General features: G+C 36.0%; 2 protein-coding genes across 8 annotated transcripts; both read right to left on the bottom strand.

Annotated features, from left to right (window-relative positions):
- Window positions 1-2,472: 2,472 nt before the first annotated feature.
- On the bottom strand, window positions 2,473-4,062 carry LOC110446987. Its single transcript, XM_021492351.1, has one exon. The coding sequence runs from the start codon at window positions 3,624-3,626 to the stop codon at window positions 2,670-2,672; it is 957 nt and encodes a 318-aa protein (XP_021348026.1). The 5' UTR covers window positions 3,627-4,062; the 3' UTR covers window positions 2,473-2,669.
- Window positions 4,063-6,264: 2,202 nt separating this feature from the next.
- Window positions 6,265-21,962, bottom strand: LOC110447001. 7 transcript variants are annotated; one of them, XR_002462534.1, is made up of 3 exons: window positions 8,164-8,442; window positions 7,162-7,339; window positions 6,875-7,007 (listed from the first exon to the last, which is right to left on the bottom strand). XR_002462534.1 is itself a non-coding variant. In XM_021492376.1 (2 exons), the coding sequence occupies exons 1-2, from the start codon at window positions 21,699-21,701 to the stop codon at window positions 6,282-6,284; spliced, it is 813 nt and encodes a 270-aa protein (XP_021348051.1). In that variant the 5' UTR covers window positions 21,702-21,826; the 3' UTR covers window positions 6,265-6,281. The 7 variants fall into 7 exon arrangements, 4 of the variants coding, with proteins under 4 accessions (XP_021348051.1, XP_021348048.1, XP_021348047.1 ...); XM_021492376.1 differs by lacking the exons at window positions 7,162-7,339; window positions 8,164-8,442 and adding an exon at window positions 21,615-21,826 and having other exon boundaries at window positions 6,265-7,007; XM_021492373.1 differs by lacking the exon at window positions 8,164-8,442 and adding an exon at window positions 21,615-21,823 and having other exon boundaries at window positions 6,265-7,339.
- Between the last annotated feature and the right edge of the window lie 358 nt (window positions 21,963-22,320).

The following is a 22,320-nucleotide window of genomic DNA, read 5'->3' as shown; positions in this document are numbered from 1 at the left end:
ATATCTATTTACTCTCACTTTGAGTTCCTGTTTCCGACATTTTCATGATTAATTGAAAAATTACACGGACACTTCGCGCATAGTATTATTACATTGTCTGACTCATGAAAATTTTGAAAGAAATATGGATTATTGTTTGTCAGTTAGGTGTGTTATATGTATAAATCTACATTTTGTTATCATTTTCTTTACGTCAGGACAAATGTATATAGTGCTTCGGAAAGTAAGTAATGTTTTAAAATAATATAATTCAATGTCTGGTGATTTGCAGTTTCCGTGTGGATAATACTGAAGACAGGTGTTGAATTATTATTGCGGCTACCCGCCGAACACAGCTCCATCCATCAGGTGATCTATCGCCGTTCAACTGACAATTCTTCCTGTGACGATGCCAGCTAACTTCAAAAACAGCTCCTCATATCACAATTTTAGTAACACGGCGAACTAAGATCGTAATATTAAGAACTCTATTGGTATTATCTAAGACACAGCGAATCGAAGTCTCACATCATGAGGTTAAGTATCACCTCAAGTATAATATGTAGTTATACAGTGAATACAGATCAGTATGTCACGAGGTGTAGTGTCAGAAAAGTATTTTTTCTAAATCCTTCCAAGAACTCACTGCAGCATCAGCTACCTAGCACCATGCTAGCCTTAATTCATAACATGCAATGGAGCTCTGTTCACTTAAATAATAGATAACACACAGAAAATGGTATTGGCGTAATTGGCTAACCTTTATCAGGATGCTGGAATTTAATTTTTTATCTTTGATCAAAATTTCAAAACATTTATTGTTTCATAAAATATTATATGGTATTGGCGTAAGCAAAAGATACCGCCATAAGACATCACCGGCGTAATTGGCTAACCTTTATCAGGATGCTGGAATTTAATTTTTTATCTTTGATCAAAATTTCAAAACTTTTATTGTTTCATAAAATAGTATTTTAGTGAAGGTGCGGCAAAAGATACCGCCATAAGACATCACCGGCGTAATTGGCTAACCTTTATCAGGATGCCGAATTTAATTTTTTATCTTCTTGAACAAAATTTCATTACATTTATTGTTTCATAAAATATTATTTTAGTGAATGTGCGGCAAAATATACCGCCCCTTATTAACTTAAGACAATTACATGTAAGTAACAACACAATGTCCAAAGTGCGCTGCGAGCGGGCTGCCCCAACCCCTTACCAGTAAGGGGGAGGTAGGATTTTACCATGCTCAGGCCAGCTGGTAAGTGTTTACTCACTTAGTTATTACCAATAACACCTGGGATATTGACGCTGCACATAAATAAACTTAACATCTGAAGATAAACCGGGCATACAAATATGACTGACAAAACTTTGTTTTTTATATAATAAATATTACAATTAACAACAAATATATACGTTCTATTAAAACTTTCAAAACAAGTTCATTGACAAATGACATAACACGATAAGTAGACTATATTGTAATCATTTTTTGAAAAATTAGCTGCATGACATTTAGATGATTAAAAATTGCAAGGTTGCTGATAGGGGAGGAGGGAGGGATCAATTTAAGTTTTCACAATTTTTTCTCAAACCAATATGGCGTCTTGATACAGCAGCGAGAGTAAGGGGTTTATCAGCTTCCACCCCACGGGGCTCTCGTTGCTACCTCTCTGACCAATGGGCATTAACCTTGACCAATTTTAACCAATGGCAGCTGGCCTTGACATATCTTTAACTTCCATAAATATTGAGAACTGATGTCACAAAATACGGAATCGAAATCTATAAAAAACATACGGAATAATTTCATCAACCAAAAAATTGTATATATAAATATATACTTTTATTTTTGTACCTCCTAAATCCGTCCAAGAACTCACTGCAGCATCAGCTACCTAGCACCATTCTAGCCATAACATGCAATGAAGCTCTGTTCACTTAAATAATAGATAACACACAGACAACGGTATTGGCGTAATTGGCTAACCTTTATCAGTATGCCGGAATTTAATTTTTTATCTTTGATCAAAATTTCAATACATTTATTGTTTCATAAAATATTATTTTAGTGAAGGTGCGGCAAACGATACTGCCATAAGACATCACCGATGACGCCGCCACCCAAACTGCATGTTATTTCATAGTAATAACGAACAAGAAGATATATATACGAATAAGTCGACTCAACAAAATTGTTGAAGTTAATCTGTACATACTACAATCTCACATTTAATTAAATGGCAAAAGTGTAATTATGTTATTTAACAGCCATTCGGCTCATACATAAAACTTTACCAAAACCAATACAGACGAGCGTCCCGCTACTATGTCTTATTGGTATTATGTTTACATATCGGAACTACCCGTTGCAACCTTATTAACTATTCAGATGATTAAATGCTACAAAACATGGATATACAGGATAATCGGAAAATAACAAACACTTTGAACTAATAATAATCTGTTCCTACCTAAATGCCTTACAATAGGCTTTGTTTTACACAAGTTGGTGTCTGCAATAGCTACAGAAGTTGTAAACCTGTCTTTAAGTGACGACTGGTGTAAATGTTAAGTACAAAACTTTGAACTTGATAAAACAGTTATACAACCAGAGTGTAACAAAACCAACAAAGACGAGCGTCCCGCTACAATGTCTTATTGGCGTTGTTTTGTCATCAATATCAAATGGCAGTTGTTCTGATATATCTCTTGAAGGCATCTGTCTTCCAACGACCTAGTTGTCGAATTTGCGCGTCAGATAAGTCTTTGTCTGCAGCGCATGAAGCCCCACCTATTCGGAAACTATGACCTTTGTAGCGAGATGTATCAAGATCATAAAACCGAAGACATCTACTCGTGATGGCATCGAAACGCTTTCGTGGGAAAGGTAAACCGCGTGGCAGAACAAAGAGTGGGGCGGACCCTGAACTACGTATTTGACCAAACTTGATTACCGACTGAACCGGGCAGAATAATGATTCCGAAATAGCCACCACTGGAATAACGTGAGGTTTGCAAGCAGTATTATGTTTAATTTCTCTGAAAGTGATATGCATCATGACAGCAATCCGATCATTGTGCTCAAACGCTACATCTGAAAGCTGCAGGAGATGATTAACGTGAGCATTGTTAGATAGCAATTCCCCTGTCCGTGCTAAGCTGTAAAAGGCCACAGTAAAATCCGCCTGTACCAAGACTTGTACTTCTGGATCTGACACAGTAGAAGGAAGTGCCTTACAAAGTTTTATCAAGATGTGTTCGGTTATAGGTAAACGTGTGTCATATGAACGAGCGAGGCGAGCGGAGCCTTGTAATGCCTTGCGAACCAAAAATGTTTTTGTTGGGTCTACGTAGCCGTGCAGGTTATGCACGAAAGATATTGCCGATAGATGTGATGCAATTGTTGAATGTGCAAATTTCATACTATGGGCATACGCCACATAAAGTACCACAATTGTGTAATTGATTGGTAGCCGGACATGAAGATGTAAGTATTGAAGACAGAACCGATTGAAAAGTTGTAACGCATGATTGTATGACTTATGTGACGGCTTAGACAGAGACGCCTCCAAGAGATCATTTAGGGTTTGAAAAACAGTTCCTGGGCAATCTGGCATGGCATTCGAGTGGGATGGCATAGGGCAGATGGCAGCAGCATTTTGAACAGCTGTACCGGCGAACGAGACAGGGCATCAGCTAAGTTATTTGTCGCCCCTGCTATATGAGATGCTCGGAACAAGATATTGTGTTTCAAACACAACAGTACCATAACCCGTACCATAGTCATAATGACTGGATCTTTAGAAGATTGTTTATTGATGATGTACACTGATGCTAAATTGTCGGTAAACAAGCAGACAGCCCTATTAGCAAAGGTTTTCTCCCCATGTATAGATAGCAGCTACAATTGGATATAGCTCTAGTGCTGTAATGTGGTATTCAAATGCAGCTTGACACCATGTTCCATAAAACCACTCAATTCCTAATACTGCCCCGAACCCAACAGTTGACGAGGAACCTGCATATAAGTATAATGTGTGGGAAGTCAACCATCTATCTTCTAAGAAGAAGTTTTAATTTATTCCACAGCCACTTAAGGTTTCCTCACTCCCGATTCATCGGATCTCTCTGCTAGGAGTTGGTAAATATATTTTCGTTACTCACTATTTGGTAACACCCTGGACGTTATATTATCGGTCAATCATCTAAATAGGACGTCAAATAGCAATGCTGTGCGATGTCATCTTCCATTGTGACCTCATAGATCATGGCAATTGTTTCCTTGATCGGTAACAGGAATGATGAATTGTCAAGGGAAACATATGATTTTCTAGATATAATAGATGAACATTGTGAGAGAAAAAAATTCACGGACTTTTGATGGTTGATTACTATTTTAACTCTCGTTCTTTCGTTTTCGAATTGTAAATGACATTCGGTTAGATTTGTGCTTCGTAACCAGCCATCTCTTGTAGAGAAACCTCTTTATATAAATTGTATCCGAAGCATTTTGTCAATAAATAATAACTAGATGTAAGTCAATTAAGTTTTATTGATATTTCAATAAATCATTGTTGGTTTACAATATATTTCATTATCTAAAATTTTGTTTTAATAATACAATCATAAAAATATATTTGAAGGTTGATTCCATTAGAATACATTCAACATATTACTAATGTATTCCCATATTTTTTGACAGGTTATTAGTGTCATCGTTCTGATTGGCTGGACTGGTGTGATAACCTGACGTCATCATTATAAAATGAATGGCTTCACAGTAGATTTAATCTTATTCAATTTCTTTAACAAATAAAGCATTATATTCATTCAATATTTGCACAAGTTCTGAGTGTATCATCAAAAACATTTAACATTGAATACAAAGTTTCAAAACTTGTAACTATTATAAGACAATACATTTGTATTATTTTGTATTATATTGTTAACATATTGTAAGTAATCAATTTCATCCGTCTTGCGTAAGCCGTTTGTATCCGTCCGAAATATATAACATGCTGTTATTTCTCACTGGCTAGGCTTTATCGAGTGTAAAATGATGATGGCCTGTCCCTTACATTTTCTATAGTTAGATCATAAAGTTAATAACCTATGTTTTGATTGCAATGAGTTAACGTGGAAATCTGGTTACTTGCTCGATTGTCATTAACATTTCTCTCTTATTGCATGTTTCCTTTTGTATCCACGAGTTAAATTAAACGTATGAGACTCTACGTAAAAATGTCAACTTTCTAACTTTTAGAAAGATGCTTGTCATGAAGAGTATCAATAACAATTTACATAATATGCCACAAACAATACATGATAGGTCACAAACAATACATAATATGTCACAAACAATACATAATATGCAACAAACAATACATGATATGTCACAAACAATGCATAATATGTCACAAACAATACATAATATGTCACAAACAATACATAATATGTCACAAACAATACACAATATGTCACAAACCTTACATAATGTGCCACAAACAATACATTTGCAATGACAAATTGCTATCACACATGTGCCACAAACAATTCATTTGCAATGACAAATCGCTATCACACATGTGCCAGACTGGAATATCAACAAAGAGTCTACTAAGATTTCTTTTTGGTTTGGTAACTGAAAAAGATAAGATATTCAGAAAATCCGCATACATTATAAATTTAAAAGTTACATATATTTAGTGTTATCATTGTTTGCCAAATCAAATCAAATCAAACATTATATTATCTGTCTCCATTACGTACAATAACACAATGTGGTGGATAAAATGAACACTATCATAATCACATCTGAGGAGGAGAAATAGATTCGCACCGTCTCTATAAGTTGTATCAACAGGTGATAGTTCCCTTATGTGATAATAATGATTCCTGTCCCGACGCAGTGTTTTTTTTTCGTATATACAGTTATCTCCCCTAAAATCGTTTTGGAAAAACCTGAAGCACATTTGAGCACGGACCAGATAGCTCTGTCGGTAAGAGTGATAGTACAAAACCTGAAGACCAGGATCAGAATTCCGGGTAGCCCGATTGTTTTTTTGCACTCAGAACATTATTGTTAATCATATTAAATTTATTTCATATATTTTTTTCCATTAAAGTCCAGTAATGTACAATGTATGGTTTTCTTTTTATAAATGATTTATCAAGTCTATAGTCATGCCAGAAAAAAATGCAGTTTCCAATGTGAAGTTACAGTTTTAGTAGTAGTACGAGGATCCTTAAGACAAATAGATGAAATGTAATTAAAAGAATAATATTAAGTTAGTCTAGCTTGCTCGTTCACTAGCTTCTATCTCACGTAATGCAAATGTCTTCGGTAGTGGAATCACTTTTTCCAGCGCCTTTCTCCTGGCCACAGTTGCCAAGATTGGGTCGTGATCCAACAATCTGTATGGATCCTGCGTCCTTGTATCCTTCTCTTTGTCATCTTTTGCACCCTTTGTTTTGGTAAGATCAATATACCCTAGATCTGTAAGAGTCAATGCTGGAGAAGCCATGAAGTAATCTATGTTTTTTCCTTTCCGTCGCTCTGATGGTGTGTACTCAGGAAGAATGAACTCAGGTAAAACAAACCTTTTGATGAGGGACATCTCGATATTGAAATCTCCACCCAAAAGAATAGCCGCATCTTCACGTTCAGAGAGCTTCTTCAAATAGGCTTGCAATTCTTTAAACTGTTTCTTCTTTTCTGCTACTTTCAATTTATGATGAGCACCGTGCCATGACACAACAAGAACTTTGAATTTTTCTGGTCCCTTTGTTTCTAAACGTCGTATACTACTACGTGCTAAAGGAGTGAAATCTTGTGACACTTCACCTTTCCTTTTCATTTCGTCCAAAGTTGCCTGTAATTGTGTTTGAGGTAATTCTGTAAGTTGAAAACGTCTAGTATCGTACATGATACTGGCTTCCGTGTGGCCTGTGTATACATAGTGACCAGGTAAAGGAGTGTCCTTCCAAGCACGACCTTTGATCCCTTGCCATTTGAATTCCTGAAAAAGGAGAATGTCAGGCTCGTTAGACATTACGACGTCAGCAATTAACTTTCTGGTCTTGAGTGCAGTACCTGGTCCGTCACCTGGACCACTGCCATTCATACTAATGACGCGTATTGGAGACGTGAATGGCTCTGGAAAGTCAACGTACTGAATATCATTTGATGTATGAATTCCGGCGGCCGCTGTTTCAGGTACTTTCTCCTCGAAATGATTCCTTTTGGTTGTCCTAATAGTTGACCCATCATTCGATAGATTGACTGGATGAGACATGGCCATAAGTCTCTGTTATTAGCAACAGTCGCCAAGGAATTGGATCATATGGTGGTCTGAAAGAGAAAATATCCATCATGTTCAAATGCGTATGGAAATGAAGAGAGAATGAGATGGGGAAAGGGAGAGTGTCAGTGGGGGAAAAGGCTGAATGAGGAATCATAACCAGTAGTTTGTGTTCCAAGAAGTATCATTAAATTTCTCTGACAGGATGAACTGGATGTTGGACTTATGGAAGTATGACATTGCAAAACATAAGGTTAATTCATGACTCACGATATTATAAATCACCAAGTGACATTAAATGTCAGTTAGTTTAGCGAAGCTTTATCAGAGAACTGGATCAGACTGTTAGAGATATCTTTTCTTTCGGCAAAATCCAATTATCGATATTTTCCATATGTACTACAGTGTATCTATGATATAATTGCACACGTTATATTTACCATGCGGAAGTCAAATGTAATGATAATAATGGCGTGATTGAAAACAAAACCAGGAAGTTTAGAACTGTCCTACGCTTACTATGGCTAACTATCACATAATCAATCTATAATTTACTAAAGTTGAATCACTTATTAACTTACCGTTTAATGTAGTTCTTATAAAACATGTAAACATTGTTAATAACCTTACCTCAGACGTCACGAAGTTGTTATCGGTTGTGTTATATAGAAGCATGTGTACGTATGTATACAGCTGTGGTCGTACCCGTACTGACATATCAGCTTACATTGTTCATATATATATATATATATATATATTGTTTATACAACAGACACGTTCGTTCCTGTCATAGCCATACGTGTGTAACGGTGTATTGATTATACACGAAATTATATATAAACGTGCGTTATGAGTAAATGGAACGTGTACTCACCAGTAGGAATTTTTCAATTTTGTTTCCTGCTTAGATTTTACACATAAACCGAAAGTGAAAGTAAGTATACTTTTGTAAGAAGAGTCAAGAGACAACAGACACGTTCATTCCTGTCAATGTTTACACATGACGTAGTCATACGTGTGTAACGGTGTGTTGATTATACACATAGATTTTACACATAAACTGAAAGTGAATATAAGTATACTTTTCTATGAAGAGTCAAGAGTCAAGAACCTTTATTTAACGTCGCATATACATGTAACATGATAACATTAGCACTTTAGTGCTATTCTGCGACAAAACATATATAAAAATTAACAAGGATCACAGTACTTATGGATATATATATATATATATAAACAAGACAACAGTTCAATTTAGATATGCTTCAAATATACAGTAGTACATATGCAATCACAGTTTAGGCAAAAAAAAAAAAAAAGTAGTAATTAAATAGTGAACGCTTCTATGTCACACAAGTGTTACAAAAGACAAGTTAAGACACTATCATAGTGTAATGTACATATATGCTAATGTAGCAAAGTGTAAAAAATTACAGGATATACACTAATAAGGTGTGACTTTAAAAGAGACAATGAAGTCATAGATTGAAACAGAGAGCTATAATTATGATATCGTAAAAAGTAATGATCTTTTTAAATAATGAAGCTCAAGTCTAAAATAAATATCACCGGCTGTATAGAACTGAAGTATATCAGCAAATTAAATAACAAAAGCAACAGTGAAAGTTAAAAAGTTGTAATAGTATACATGTAGGTTGATTCCAAAGGGGACAACTCACACTATATGGTGTGTTCAGATAGCACATGACCAGACCTGAGTGTCCCAGGTGCGAAGCAGCCCACGTAATGACTTATAGTTTTCAGCTAATCGAAGTTCATTTGGCAGGCTGTTCCACACCTGGGAAGCAGCAAAACGGAAAGATCTCTTACCATGTGTGGAGGTGTTTACCCTTGGGATCTTTACCATGTTATCTTGTCTAAGATTGTAAAAAACTTCTTTCCTCTCAACAAGATTTTGTAAAATTGATGGAGAAATATCATGAAAAAGTTAAAAAAAACAACTCAGATGCCATATCTTTTATACGTTTTACATGTAAAAAATCAAGTTTGTGTCTTCTAACAATGACTGGGGAAACATAATTATTTTCAATAAAACAAAGTGCTCGTTCCTTAACTTTTTTTCTATTCATTTTCCTAGTCTTTGCCAATGTACAAAAGTGCCAGTCAAATGGACAAAAGTGAAAATTTCAAATAATAACAGATTTCAAAAAATTGTCATTTTTCCTTTTTTGTAAAATTGCTGCCCAGTCTTTTTAAAATAGCAAGTTGTTTAGCAGCATTTCTACAAAGGAGAGATATATGTACATCAAATTTAAGGAGAAAGTCAATATCCATACTTAATGGTTTCACACTGTCTTCATACATAATCTCAAGGCTTTCAATATTAAAAGATTCGATAGAGTTACTAGTCTTTTTGCCAAAACATATTACCGGGAATTTCTCTGGATTGGCCGTCATACCATTCCAATTTAACCATTCTATAAGATCTTTGCTCTCTTTTTCTTATCAATCTTTCAAATATAAATAACTGTCACAAATCTTAGAGGGCGTGTTGTCATCTGCGTAATTACATAAAATATATTTGTCTACAAAGGTAAAAATATCATTCATAAAAATATTAAAAATTAGAGGTCCTACAATAGAACCCTGTGTGAACCCCTTCTTTACATCAGCACATTTGCTGGTCTCTGGCCCAAGTCTGACCTGCTGTTTTCTGCCACTCTGGTAGCTGTTATGAAGTCAATAGATGACTTACCCAGTCCATAAGCTTGCAGCTTCCCGAGTAACAGATTATGAGGAATGCAGTCAAATGCCTTGGAAAGGTCCATCAGAATGGCCCCAACATGCTGATGGTTGTCTAAGGCCTGTCTCCAGTCCTCAAGAGCTCGCAGCAGGACAGACTTACACCCGTAACAGCTCCTGAAAGCTGCTAGGAAAGGACTAAAAATTGGCTTAAAATATTCTCTCAGTTGGTTAGAACAAGTCTTTCAAAAAACATTTACAATGAGGGTAAAATATAAGCAGGCCTGAAGTTACTCTTTTCCATAGGATTGCTTTTCTTAAAAATTGGTAAAACCTGTGCCTTTTTCAGAACATCAGGGAAATGAGAAACAGTTACGCAATGGTTAAAAGGGGATGTTATGACAGATGTAAAAGCTTCTGTACCAACTTTTAAAAACTTGGCAGGGATACCATTAAAACCTGCTGGGTTTTGTCACAATCAATGATGAAAACAGTTTCTTAACATCATTCTCTTCTACGTGCTGAAAGTTAAAAACTTACAGACAGAACTTTTAATGTCAATAACACTCGGGTGGTCTGTAAAATTAGACACGCCTATGGCAAGCCAACTTATAACATTTATTCAAGGAGCAATGTCGATCCTGTATTTCATAATTAATATCTTATATAATATATAAGATATCTTATATCCTATACGAGATATCTCTTTAATAGAAATTAAATGAGATATCTACTATAAGTATATAAGATAACATATATACTATATAAGATATCTTATATCGCATATAAGATATCTCATTTAATTTTCTATATAAGATATCTCATATAATATATAAGATATCTCATATAGCTATATAAAATATCTTATATAATTGAAATCTCGTTGCTATATAAGATATCTCATATAGAATGCGATTTCGTGGCATTAAACACCAGAAACTAATTTCTCCCTCGAGAATCATTCGGAGCACATTCAGGAATGCATTGGGCGCAATGGCGGAGAGGGATGGTACGGATGTTGTATTTTCCCTAGGCCTAGCTCGCCTTGTCTCTCTTATAGCGGCCAAAGCAGAGGCTGCTATTTCCCGCACTCTTGAAGTGGGCTCGTCATAATGGCGGCGACAGGAACACGTGTTGTTACAACAAGCATACTGTCCCTACGTAGATCCTTGAGATATTCCGGACGGGGAGACTTCATTTTCGACATTTTGTTAAAATCTCGTTCCTATATAAGATATCTTATTTAGTAACGAGACTTTAATTATATAAGATATCTCATATAGCTATATGAGATATCTCATATATTATATAAGATATTTTATATAGAAAATTAAATGAGATATCTTATATACGATATAAGATATCTTATATATCATATAAGATATCTTATATAGCATCTCATTTCGACATTGCTCCTTGAATAAATGTTAAGTAGGCTTGCCATACACGCCCTCTAGAACCAATATCATCAGCAACTGTAGAGAAAAATCATTAAAACATCACAAACTTCACTCTGTCTGGATACAATTTTTTCGTTTTCTTCTAAAATAATGTTCTGGTCATTAAATCATTTGTTAGTTAAAAGGGCTTAACAGTAGGCCAAAAATCTTTAGAGGCTGGACCTCCACCACATCGTCCTTGAAAATAGAGCCGTACAGACTGTCTACGGAGTTGCTCTACATAATTTCTTTGCTTTCTGTAAGCTACCCAGTGAGCAGCTATTTTGATGCTGTTGTACTTATTTCGTAACATAGCTTTCTTAAAGGCAGCCCTTCTAAGATTACTGTTTAAAAAAGGAGATTTATTTACACGAGGTTTGCGCTCTTTAACAGGTAAATGTATATCAACAACTTCTCTTATTAGCTTATCATGAGCCCAGTAAATAGCCTCGGTATCATCAAACACATATGCAACATGAAAAGGAACATTCAGATTTAAAATTATTCTGTTCATGTAGCTTCTGTAAATTTGCTTATGAGTTTAAGCATATCACAGAAGTCAGAAATAGTTTTACCCTTACTTTCATTATGACAATCAAAGTTCAAGTCACCTAAAATCATAAAATTGTCATATATTGTAGACACACGATCAATAGATCAATTGGCATCGTTCATAAAGACATTAGCCTGCATAGATGGGGGTTAATACATGCTAATGAAAGCCCATTTCCTCTGTATTCCACATCTTCGAACTCTAGATCATCGCGTCTGCGTGAAGGAGGGTCAGCGCGGACGTAGGCCATGAGTTCTCCTCCGTGTGCATTTCGGTCCTTCCTGAAGCACCGAAAACCCGGCACATCGAAACACGACTGTCTTTAAGTGTCATCTAGTTTAGACACGCCAATAAATAAAATATCACACAATCCTTCATACAAAATGGAACATAGTTCGGAAGATTTGTTTCTAAAACTATTTATTTTTATATAACACACTATAATATTTTTCTTGTATGTCTCTCTCAACTTCTACAAGACTTGAAAGCTGTTGTTGCCTTCCGGATCCTCGTCAGATGTGTACCGAGCGCGGAGATCTATATAAGGGAGAGTCCTCTGCGTATCATCACTTATTATGTGTATTGCATCGGAGTCATCTGCATCACTGTCATTAAAAATGAGCCTGTAAAAGGGGGCAACAAACACAGCAGTACTAGTCTGTCAATGGTGAAATACTCAGACTAATATATTCAAGCTCTGGCATGTCTGGACATTTCCTGTGATACCATACTTCATAACACTCGCATAAAATGGCTTGCTGCTTTGAACGTACGGATTTCGTGCAAGTTCCACAAGGATATCTAATGGGTCCAGGATTAGACGATACATCACCAGAGAGTAAAATTGACAGTATTAAGAATGTGTTTGCTTCACGATAAATATTTGTGGTTGGGTTTTGACGGGGCGTAGACAAACTTCTATAATGAGTACAATGTAGCTATATATTACTCACGTTAGCCACGTGCACGGAAAGTTTATAAAGTACCAGTTTTTCACAAGCGATGGATGAAGGTTCCTTATTTAACTTAATGTAACTGTATATTACAGTATATAGTTAATATGTATAACAGTTATCAGATACACAATCATAATGGGATAATATTGATATATATATATGGATTGAACGACATTTTGTTTACAATTTCATGCTGGTATGAACGTAAATCGGTTACATACATATTCCTGTCAGGGCTTCATGGTAAAGGCAGGCGCCATGGTAAATATGTTTATAACCGGTTTGCGTTCATATTGGCATAAACATTGCAAAAGTGTCGTTCAATCCTTATTTTTACGTTCAAAATGCTAAGTTTTTATTATATTATATTGAAATGTCTTTGTCGTCATAGCAAACAATATTCCTCGACCAACCCAACGTCACCAAAACGTTTGCGTCTAACGGTTGTCTCATTCGCGGCGGAAGGAGAAATTTCTAAATGACGTTGATTCAATTACGTTCATAGGCTATGAACGCAATTTCTTAATCATAATGCTTAGAGAGGAACTTGTAATAGAAATGTAAATATATTAATGGCATATCATACTTAACAGAGTGTAACGCTTCCTCTACCCGGTATTTTGTTGTCGTGATCGAGTTTGGGTATGGAATGTTATCAGGAAATTAAGGCTCGTTCAATACAAGCTAATAATTTTATTATGAAAACAATATTAATTAAGATCATAAAATACATTGCTATCCACCTCACAATCAATATGGATCCAGTATAGAGAATGGCTGACTTATTTACTTAAGATGCTTTATCCATATTCGGGTAACCAGTTTACCCGTACTCAGGTAACAGGATTACCCGAACTCGGGGTCAGATTTACTCGAAACTAGAGTGAAATCAAATATGTACCCGAAATCAATTATTAGGGTATTAATTTACCACAAAGTTTGATATAATATCTGAAGAAATTACTTAAGCTGATAATTTGAACAGATTACATTACTTCATAAGACATTGGGTAATTTTTACTCGTCATTATTGGATAAAATCTAGAAACTGGACACAATGTCAATAAATCCTGGGTATCTATTGTTTAGTAGATAATATACAAGTTTGAGTAAATGGATCATTATTTGGATGTATATGCCTAAAAGGCTAACCAGTTCAATATCCATTCTGATACCTTGGTCAGAAACTATCTGCATGAGATATATGATAGAATGACGTTGAAATCGACGGCGTTCTCGCCTTTTATGCTATTTTGGAGTAATGGCACGCTACCTTCCCGGCAAAATTTCGAATTCCGGCCAATGAAATGTCCGTTTCCGTTGCCGGGTTTACATTTGGGTATTAGTTTCGACCCTTCGGCACTAAGAGTTCCGATGTTTGCGAAGATGGTGGCTTGGTCGTCTGTCGACATCTCCAGCTATAATAACCGTTCTACAATGAAATACAAATGAATATGACATATAACTATGAAGATTCAAGTCTCCGGTAACTATTTATATGATGCGTTTTCTTCTTAAACGTCTTCTCGTACCGCTATTTCATCCAGAGTCGTGTCATGTCTGTGTAATTCAGAACATGAGACTCGGAAATATGGCAGTCTGTTTCTTCGTAGTATTATCAATGAATCTCATCTGATTTTCTTCAGCATATAATAAATTGACTTCCTATTACCTTATTTTACACATATCCTGTAAATTCGAACGTTAATGGTTTGTTATATTACCGCCTTCCTCGAACAACATTCGTCTCGAATGCCATATTTCGCCTTTACCAAAACGGCAGGGTGTCACGTGATTAATTTACTCAAACAGTTTTAGAGGTTTTCACGGCGAGATACTTTTGACAGGCGCCGTGTAAGCTCTAACTGCCCATAGCTGATTTTCCCGATGCTGACGATCAAATTTTCAAAGTTCGGATTTTGAAAAAGAATTTCGTGTTTACATACATTTAAATGTTCCACAGGGTCCAATAGATATTCGTTTTCATCAATCCATGATATAATGAGAAGAATTTCGTGCTAAAAACATTAATAATGAGATTTTCCTCTTTCGAGGTGAAGCAGACAACATTTGCCGGTATTTTCCGGTTAATACAGAAATGGATTACATGTAATGTTCTACAAGCGGAATGCAAACAAACTCCGTATTATTTTGTTCCGCTTGAAATTCCCCCTGCTATTTTGTTTCAACCCAGGGAGCAATGTTTTATAAGGAGGTAAGAGAAGTGCTACAACGACATGGACATGTATTTTGAGTGTTCCTTTCCTTAATATATTATATATTTGTGTTTGTGGCATACAAATGTCACACGAGTATATGTGTGGGTTTCTTCTTGTGCGAATGTACATCAGCCGACATATGTACACACAGATGACAGTTTATTAAACATGCACACTTGTAAACGGAGACAGCTCCCTAAAATAAAAATACAATGTCGAAATGTACGTATACAGACACGTGTAAACGTATAACCATATCCACATATATTAATACCATAAAGTATTTAATGTTTAGACATTACTTGTTAATAAATATCATATTATTATATTTTATTTCAGAAACTTACATAACATAATTACACCCTAATTTTAACCCTATGACAGGATGTTATAAAAACTGACCACGTGTACGTCCCTAATTTAACTTATAGCCTCAGATATTTTACATATTAGATCTATATCATATCAACCGTGAGTAGACATCGTTGTTATGAACAGTTAACCACTTAAGTGATTTGTTCAAGTCGATTTTGTTCCGCCTGGATTTCGGGCGAAATCTGCATCAAAGAATTAGTGTTCCGGAAATAAGAGGTCGCAGTCAGCAAAATAATATCCGATATAAAAAAAAAAAAACGATCAGCGGCCTCTTATCTAATAGGAGTAATGATTAGTTATCTCATGCGGCAGCCATACTACAATACATTCACCCCAGTCAGTGGAAAACAATAGATCGACCATCGCTCAATGGTCATATAATTTAGTCTCAACAAAAAGTTGTGGTAGTTAAAAGCTTTCTAAAATGGAAATAACTAGGCCTACTGACATTTTAAAACACAAATTGATAAGAAAACGAGCATGCATTTCATAAATATTCATGAATACCTTGACACATCATGTGAGAAAATCATGCCGATTTCAATTAAAATATTACTCAAGAAGGAAGACGTGTGTTATTAATCATTTAAGCAATAGTTTCCATATTGCATTAAAAGTTTATTTCCCCGTGTCTCCGTTGAAAAAGTGTGAAATTCGGGAAATGAAAATCGATCCAAATTTAACATTATTGTCGTAAACAACTGACGACGGCTGCTTTATTTACACTACACCCCCTTTTCGTTGAATAGAATAATTGATTATTATTAAAAAGGGAATATTTAGTGTGTTTTTTGTTGTTATTGTTTCTATACAAGTTGTTTTCACCGCACGATTTGCGAGCTACAGGTAAGACCGGGCGAGATAACTCACTCGATGGGTATCGGTCAAATCCGTCATGCCCTATAGTTTACATAGAAAGAGCGATGTAATTATAACTGTGTTACAAAGTTATAAGTGTTTACCTCTGTGCCTGTGACGATAATTACACCGTTTATCATGACTTGTGTCTGAATGTAAATACAGCATGGATTTGTAATTAAATTAATAGTTTATTTCATATTTGCGTTTAGTTTATACTTTGTGTGCTTAAAATTTCGTTGGGATTATATTTCGTGGATTTATAAAACCACGAAATAGACGAAATTAAATCCCCAACGAAATATTATGCTTTTCGTCTGCTCTTTGGGATTAGATGAGCGTCGCAGCGAAAGCCTCCTGCATATTGATGCATACATAAAACAGGTTAATTACTTCCATGAGAAATTCTCTTTAGGTGAATTGTATTATTAACTTTCCTTAGAAAGAAAATGTGTGTGATAATTTCCAGGAGTAAATTGGCATTTTACATTGGCATTAACTTTGTACCCCTTCAAACAAGATCCAGAATGACTTTAAAATATACCACTAGTAATTCTCCAATTAAATAATTATTCCATAAAAAGTAATAATCCAGGATTGCTGTGTTGCAAGTATACTAGTGAATCAAGGAATAATCAACATTAATGTTGTATTATTTTTGTTTTACAGCTTGTTCAGCTGGTTCCATTGCTGGCAAAATCATGTTATGTCTGTCATCCTTCCTTAAAGGCTACAAAGTATGGTATTTTCAAGGTATAACTATAATTCAAGGATTTCAACAATGAACTTTTATACACATTTCAATAATTCATCACAATATTTACATGTATATGTTCCCAAGTACAGCCGTACAACTGGGTAAGGGTTTCCTCTAATAAATAGAGCAATATGTATGATGAATGAAACATATACTAGCGGAAAAAGAAACTGTGCATGTGGAGAATTGTTATAGAACATTATTACCAACTGTATATACAGGAAAATTCACACACATGACCGAGTATGACACATAGACACTATCCGTGTGTCATTGACAGTTTTTCCCGTGCAGTTTGCTCTCTATAGGCGTTCACCAGTTTGCACGCTTTTCTCGTCCAGCCATCCAATTCGACAATAAAATCTTATTTTTCAACTGTTGGGTCACTCTGTTGAGACCAGTGAACAGTAAAAACAGCATTATAACGTTTCAATTTGTGATTAATGCTATGCCGAGGCTCAATGAAAATGACCGCCTCCGGATTATTGGTATGCTTCAACCTGGTATGGGACAAGCCGTTGTCTCTACACGTTTTCATGTCCATCGAAACACAATCCGGGATTCGTGGAGACGACATCAACAGTTTGGCCACGTCGGCGATCGACCTCGTGCGGGACGTCCACGTGTGACGTCATGTCAACAGGACAACCATATGCGGCTTGTAAATTTGAGAAATCGCTTCCAAACGACAAGTTTGACTGCACGGACAATCCCTGGGTTGCTACCAATAAGCCTGAGAACTGAACGTAACCGGTTGCGTGAACGAGCTATCCGTCCGCGATGTCCTGCAATCCGCCCAGTTCTTCTGCCACGTCATCGTGTAGCACGTCTGGACTGGTGCATATCTAGAAGGCATCTGGGATTTACTCGACGAGATTGGGGAGGCATTATGTTAACGGACGAGTCGCGAGTCCACCTGGACATTAGTGACGGCCGTTCCAGAGTGTATCGTCGCGTTGGAGAACGTTTCCGTGACGCGTGTGTGGTACAACGACGTTCTTTCGGCGGAGGCAGCGTTATGATTTGGGGAGGCATCACAGCCAACGGGAGAACGCCTCTGGTGGTTGTTAACGGGAATTTGAACGCGCTTCGTTACCGTGACGAGATCCTCAGGACCCACGTCGTTCCAGTCGTGCAAGGCAGCAACGTCACATTACGTTACAGCAGGACAACGCCAGTCCACACACAGCTCGTGTTGCTTTGGACTTTCTGGCCCAGCAGAACGTTGACGTGTTGCCCTGGCCTGCTTGTTGTATCTCCCGATCTGTCGCCCATTGAACACGTCTGGCCTTACCCAATCAACCAGTGACGTTGGCTGATTTGGCAGCAGCGTTGGTACAGATCTGGAATGCCATCCCACAAGCATTCTTGAACCGTCTAATAGGCTCCATGCGTCGACGTTGCCAGGCATGCATTCAGGCAAACAGTGGACATATGAGGTATTAACTTTGTGAACTCAGTATTGACCCCTGCTGTGTTTACGTCACTCCTGAGCGGAACTTATTGATTCCATAACGTGCAAAATGGAATGCAACTGTTAATAAATAACAAATAAATTGTCCCTAAAAACCTTGTTGTTCTACGTCATACACATTAATTTTTATAACACATTTTAGGCATACACAGTTTCGTTTTTCCGCTAGTTATATGATGAAAGGTATACATAATATATTATCTGCAGTCAAGCAAAAAATTTAAACTCTCAGCCGTGCAATAGCCTCTAATTAATATAGCAATATTCATGATAAATAGAAGTTATGGAGAAAGGATATACATAATATATTATCAGAAGTCAAGCAAAAATATAAACAATCCAAAGATGTTCCCATGTACAGCCGTACAACTGGGTTTCTATATATATATATGCACAGCAGTGCAGTAGCTTGACAATATATAAGTTATTAATTATGATAAATTACTAGAATAATATTATGTACAACAAAAGTTCCAAAAGTACAGCCGTACAATCTGGTATCTATGCACAGCAGTACAATAGATCGTGCTAAGTTTCCAAAAGTGTTTCTCAAACATTATTTTTGTATAGATAATTATCCAGGAAATGAATAAATATAGTATCTTACAGATGTATAAAGTAATGACTACATTTCTTAATCGATTAATAAGCTATATAAGTTATGTAACTAGGCTAAATTATCTCCAAGAACAGACTCAATGGTGCAGTTTCGTGAAATTCAATTAGAATTTTAGAGAAATAAATGTCATCTTGCAATTTCTTGAACACTATTGTATTGTTACAATATAAAGATTGTCTTTCTTTTTTCTTTTTTCTTTTAATCCTTCCCCTTTTGCGTTGAAATGTGGCGTATTCAAGCTTTTCTTTCGGGGTAAATGACATGGTGGATTTCTTAATTATCTCCTTCCTTCCACCATTTGCAAAGCGTACTGTTTTCACATTTTTCTGTCTCCATCATGAATACTACTAGTAAATATGGATAAAACTTTCATATTAACATATTATGAGGGAGGAATGGATTCGCACCGTCACTTTAAGTTGTTACAACTTATGTAAGTTCCTTGATGTGATATTTAGGATCCCTGTCCCGACAAAGTGTGGTTTTTTATATACAGTTTTTTCTCTTAAATACTGAATCACAGTACAGTACCGTAGACCATACAGCACTGCCGGTAAGAGCGATAGTACAAAACCTTATTCCAAGATCAGAATATCGAGTAGCCGTGTTAATATTTTTCTTTTCTTTTTTCATGAAAGTCCTGTAGGGTATTGAATTTCTTTTCAGATTTAATTGTTCGAGTCTAAAGTCATGCCAGAAAAGGCAGTTTCTAATGTCTTTGGTAGTGGATCCCCTTTCTCCAGCGCCTTTCTCCTGACCACAGTTGCAGAGATTGGGTCGTGATCAAACAATCTGTACGGATCCTGCGTCTTTGTATCCTTCTCTTTGTCATCTTTTGCACCCGCTGTTTTAGTAAGATCATCTTTTGCACCCTCTGTTTTAGTAAGATCATCTTTTACATCCTTTGTTTCAGAAAAAGCATCTTTAGCACCATTTGTTTTGGTAAGATCAATATACCCTACATCTGCGAGAGTCAACTTTGGAGAAGCCATGAAGTAATCTATGAGTTTTCCGTTTCGTCGCTCTGATGGTGTGTAATCATAAAGAGTGAACTCAGGTAAAACAAAACTTTTGATGAGGGACATCTCGATATTGAAATCTCCACCCAAAAGAATATCCGCATTTTCACGTTCAGAGAGCTTCTTCAAATAAATCTGCAAATCTTGAAACTGTTTCATCTTTTCTTCTTTGTCCACCGCCATATGCAACCCGTGCCATGACACAACAAGAACTTTGAATTTATCTGGTCCCTTCGTTTCCAAAAGTTGTATACTACTACGTGCTAAAGGAGTGAAATCTTGTGACACTTCACTTAATTTTGTTTCAGGTAATTCTGTAAGTTGAAAACGTCTAGTATCGTACATGATACTGGCTTCCGTGTGGCCTGTGTACACATAGTGATCAGGTAAATGAGTGTCTTTCCAAGTAATCCCTTTCGTTTTGAATTCTTGAAAAAGGAGAAGGTCAGGCTCGTTAGACATTACGACGTCAGCAATAAGTTTTTTTCTCCTGGGTGCATTACCTTCATCACTTATCCCTTTCCTTACACGATGACCTACATTCATACTAATGACGTGGATTGGAGACGTGAATAGCTCTGGAAAGTCAGCATACTGTATATCATTTGATGCATGAATTTCGGCGGCCGCGGTTTCAGTTACTTTCTCCTTCTTCTGTTTCATTTTTGTTGTCCTAATAGTTGACCCATCATTCGATAGATTGACTGGATGAGACATGGCCATAAGTCTCTATTTTTAGCAACAGTCGCCAAGGAATTGGATCATATGGTGGTCTGAAAGAGAAAATATCCATCATGTTCAAATGCGTATGGAAATGAAGAGAGAATGAGATAGGGAAAGGGATAGTGTCAGTGGGGGAAAAGGCTGGATGAGGAATCATAACCAGTAGTTTGTGTTCCAAGAAGTATCATTAAATTTCTCTGACAGGATGAACTGGATGTTGGACTTATGGAAGTATGACATTGCAAAACATAAGGTTAATTCATGACTCACGATATTATAAATCACCAAGTGACATTAAATGTCAGTTAGTTTAGCGAAGCTTTATCAGAGAACTAGATCAGACTGTTAGAGATATCTTTTCTTTCGGCAAACTCCAATTATCGATATTTTCCATATGTACTACAGTGTATCTATGATATAATTGCACACGTTATATTTACCAAGCGGAAGTCAAATGTAATGATAATAATGGCGTGATTGAAACCGAAACCAGGAAGTTAAGAACGTTCCTACGCTTTCTATGGCTAACTATCACATAATCAATCTATAATTTACTAAAGTTGAATCACTTATTACCTTACCGTTTAAGATAGTTCTTATAAAACATGTATACATTGTTAATAACCTTACCTCAGACTTCACGAAGTTGTTATCTGTTGAGTTATATAGAAGCAGGTGTACGTATGTATACAGCTGTGGTCGTACCCGTACTGACATATCAGCTTACATTGTTCATATATATATATATATATTGTTTACACAACAGACACGTTCATTCCTGCCATAGCCATACGTGTGTAACGGTGTATTGATTATACACGAAACTATATATAAACGTGCGTTATGAGTAAATGGAACGTGTACTTACCAGTAGGAATTTTTCAATTTTGTTTCCTGCTTAGATTTTACACATAAACCGAAAGTGAAAGTAAGTATACTTTTGTAAGAAGAGTCAAGAGACAACAGGCACGTTCATTCCTGTCAATGTTAACAAATGACGTAGTCATACGTGTGTAACGGTGTGTTGATTATACACATAGATATTACACANTATATATATATATATATATATATATATAAATAAGACAACAGTTCAATTTAGATATGCTACAAATATACAGTAGAACATATGCAATCACAGTTTAGGCAAAATAAAAATAAAATAAAAATAAAAGTAATAATTAAATAATGAACACTTGTATGTCACACAAGTGTTACAAAAGACAAGTTAAGACACTATCATAGTGTAATGTACATATATGCTAACGTAGCAAAGTGTAAAATTTTACAGGATATACACTAATAAAATGTGAATTAAAAAGAGACAATGAAGTCA

Source organism: Mizuhopecten yessoensis, unplaced genomic scaffold, assembly GCF_002113885.1.
Source record: "Mizuhopecten yessoensis strain PY_sf001 unplaced genomic scaffold, ASM211388v2 scaffold3101, whole genome shotgun sequence".
Classification (NCBI taxonomy): Eukaryota; Metazoa; Mollusca; class Bivalvia; order Pectinida; family Pectinidae; genus Mizuhopecten; species Mizuhopecten yessoensis.
The sequence above is the reverse complement of the archived record's forward strand: the minus strand, read 5'-3'. Positions and strand labels throughout refer to the sequence as shown.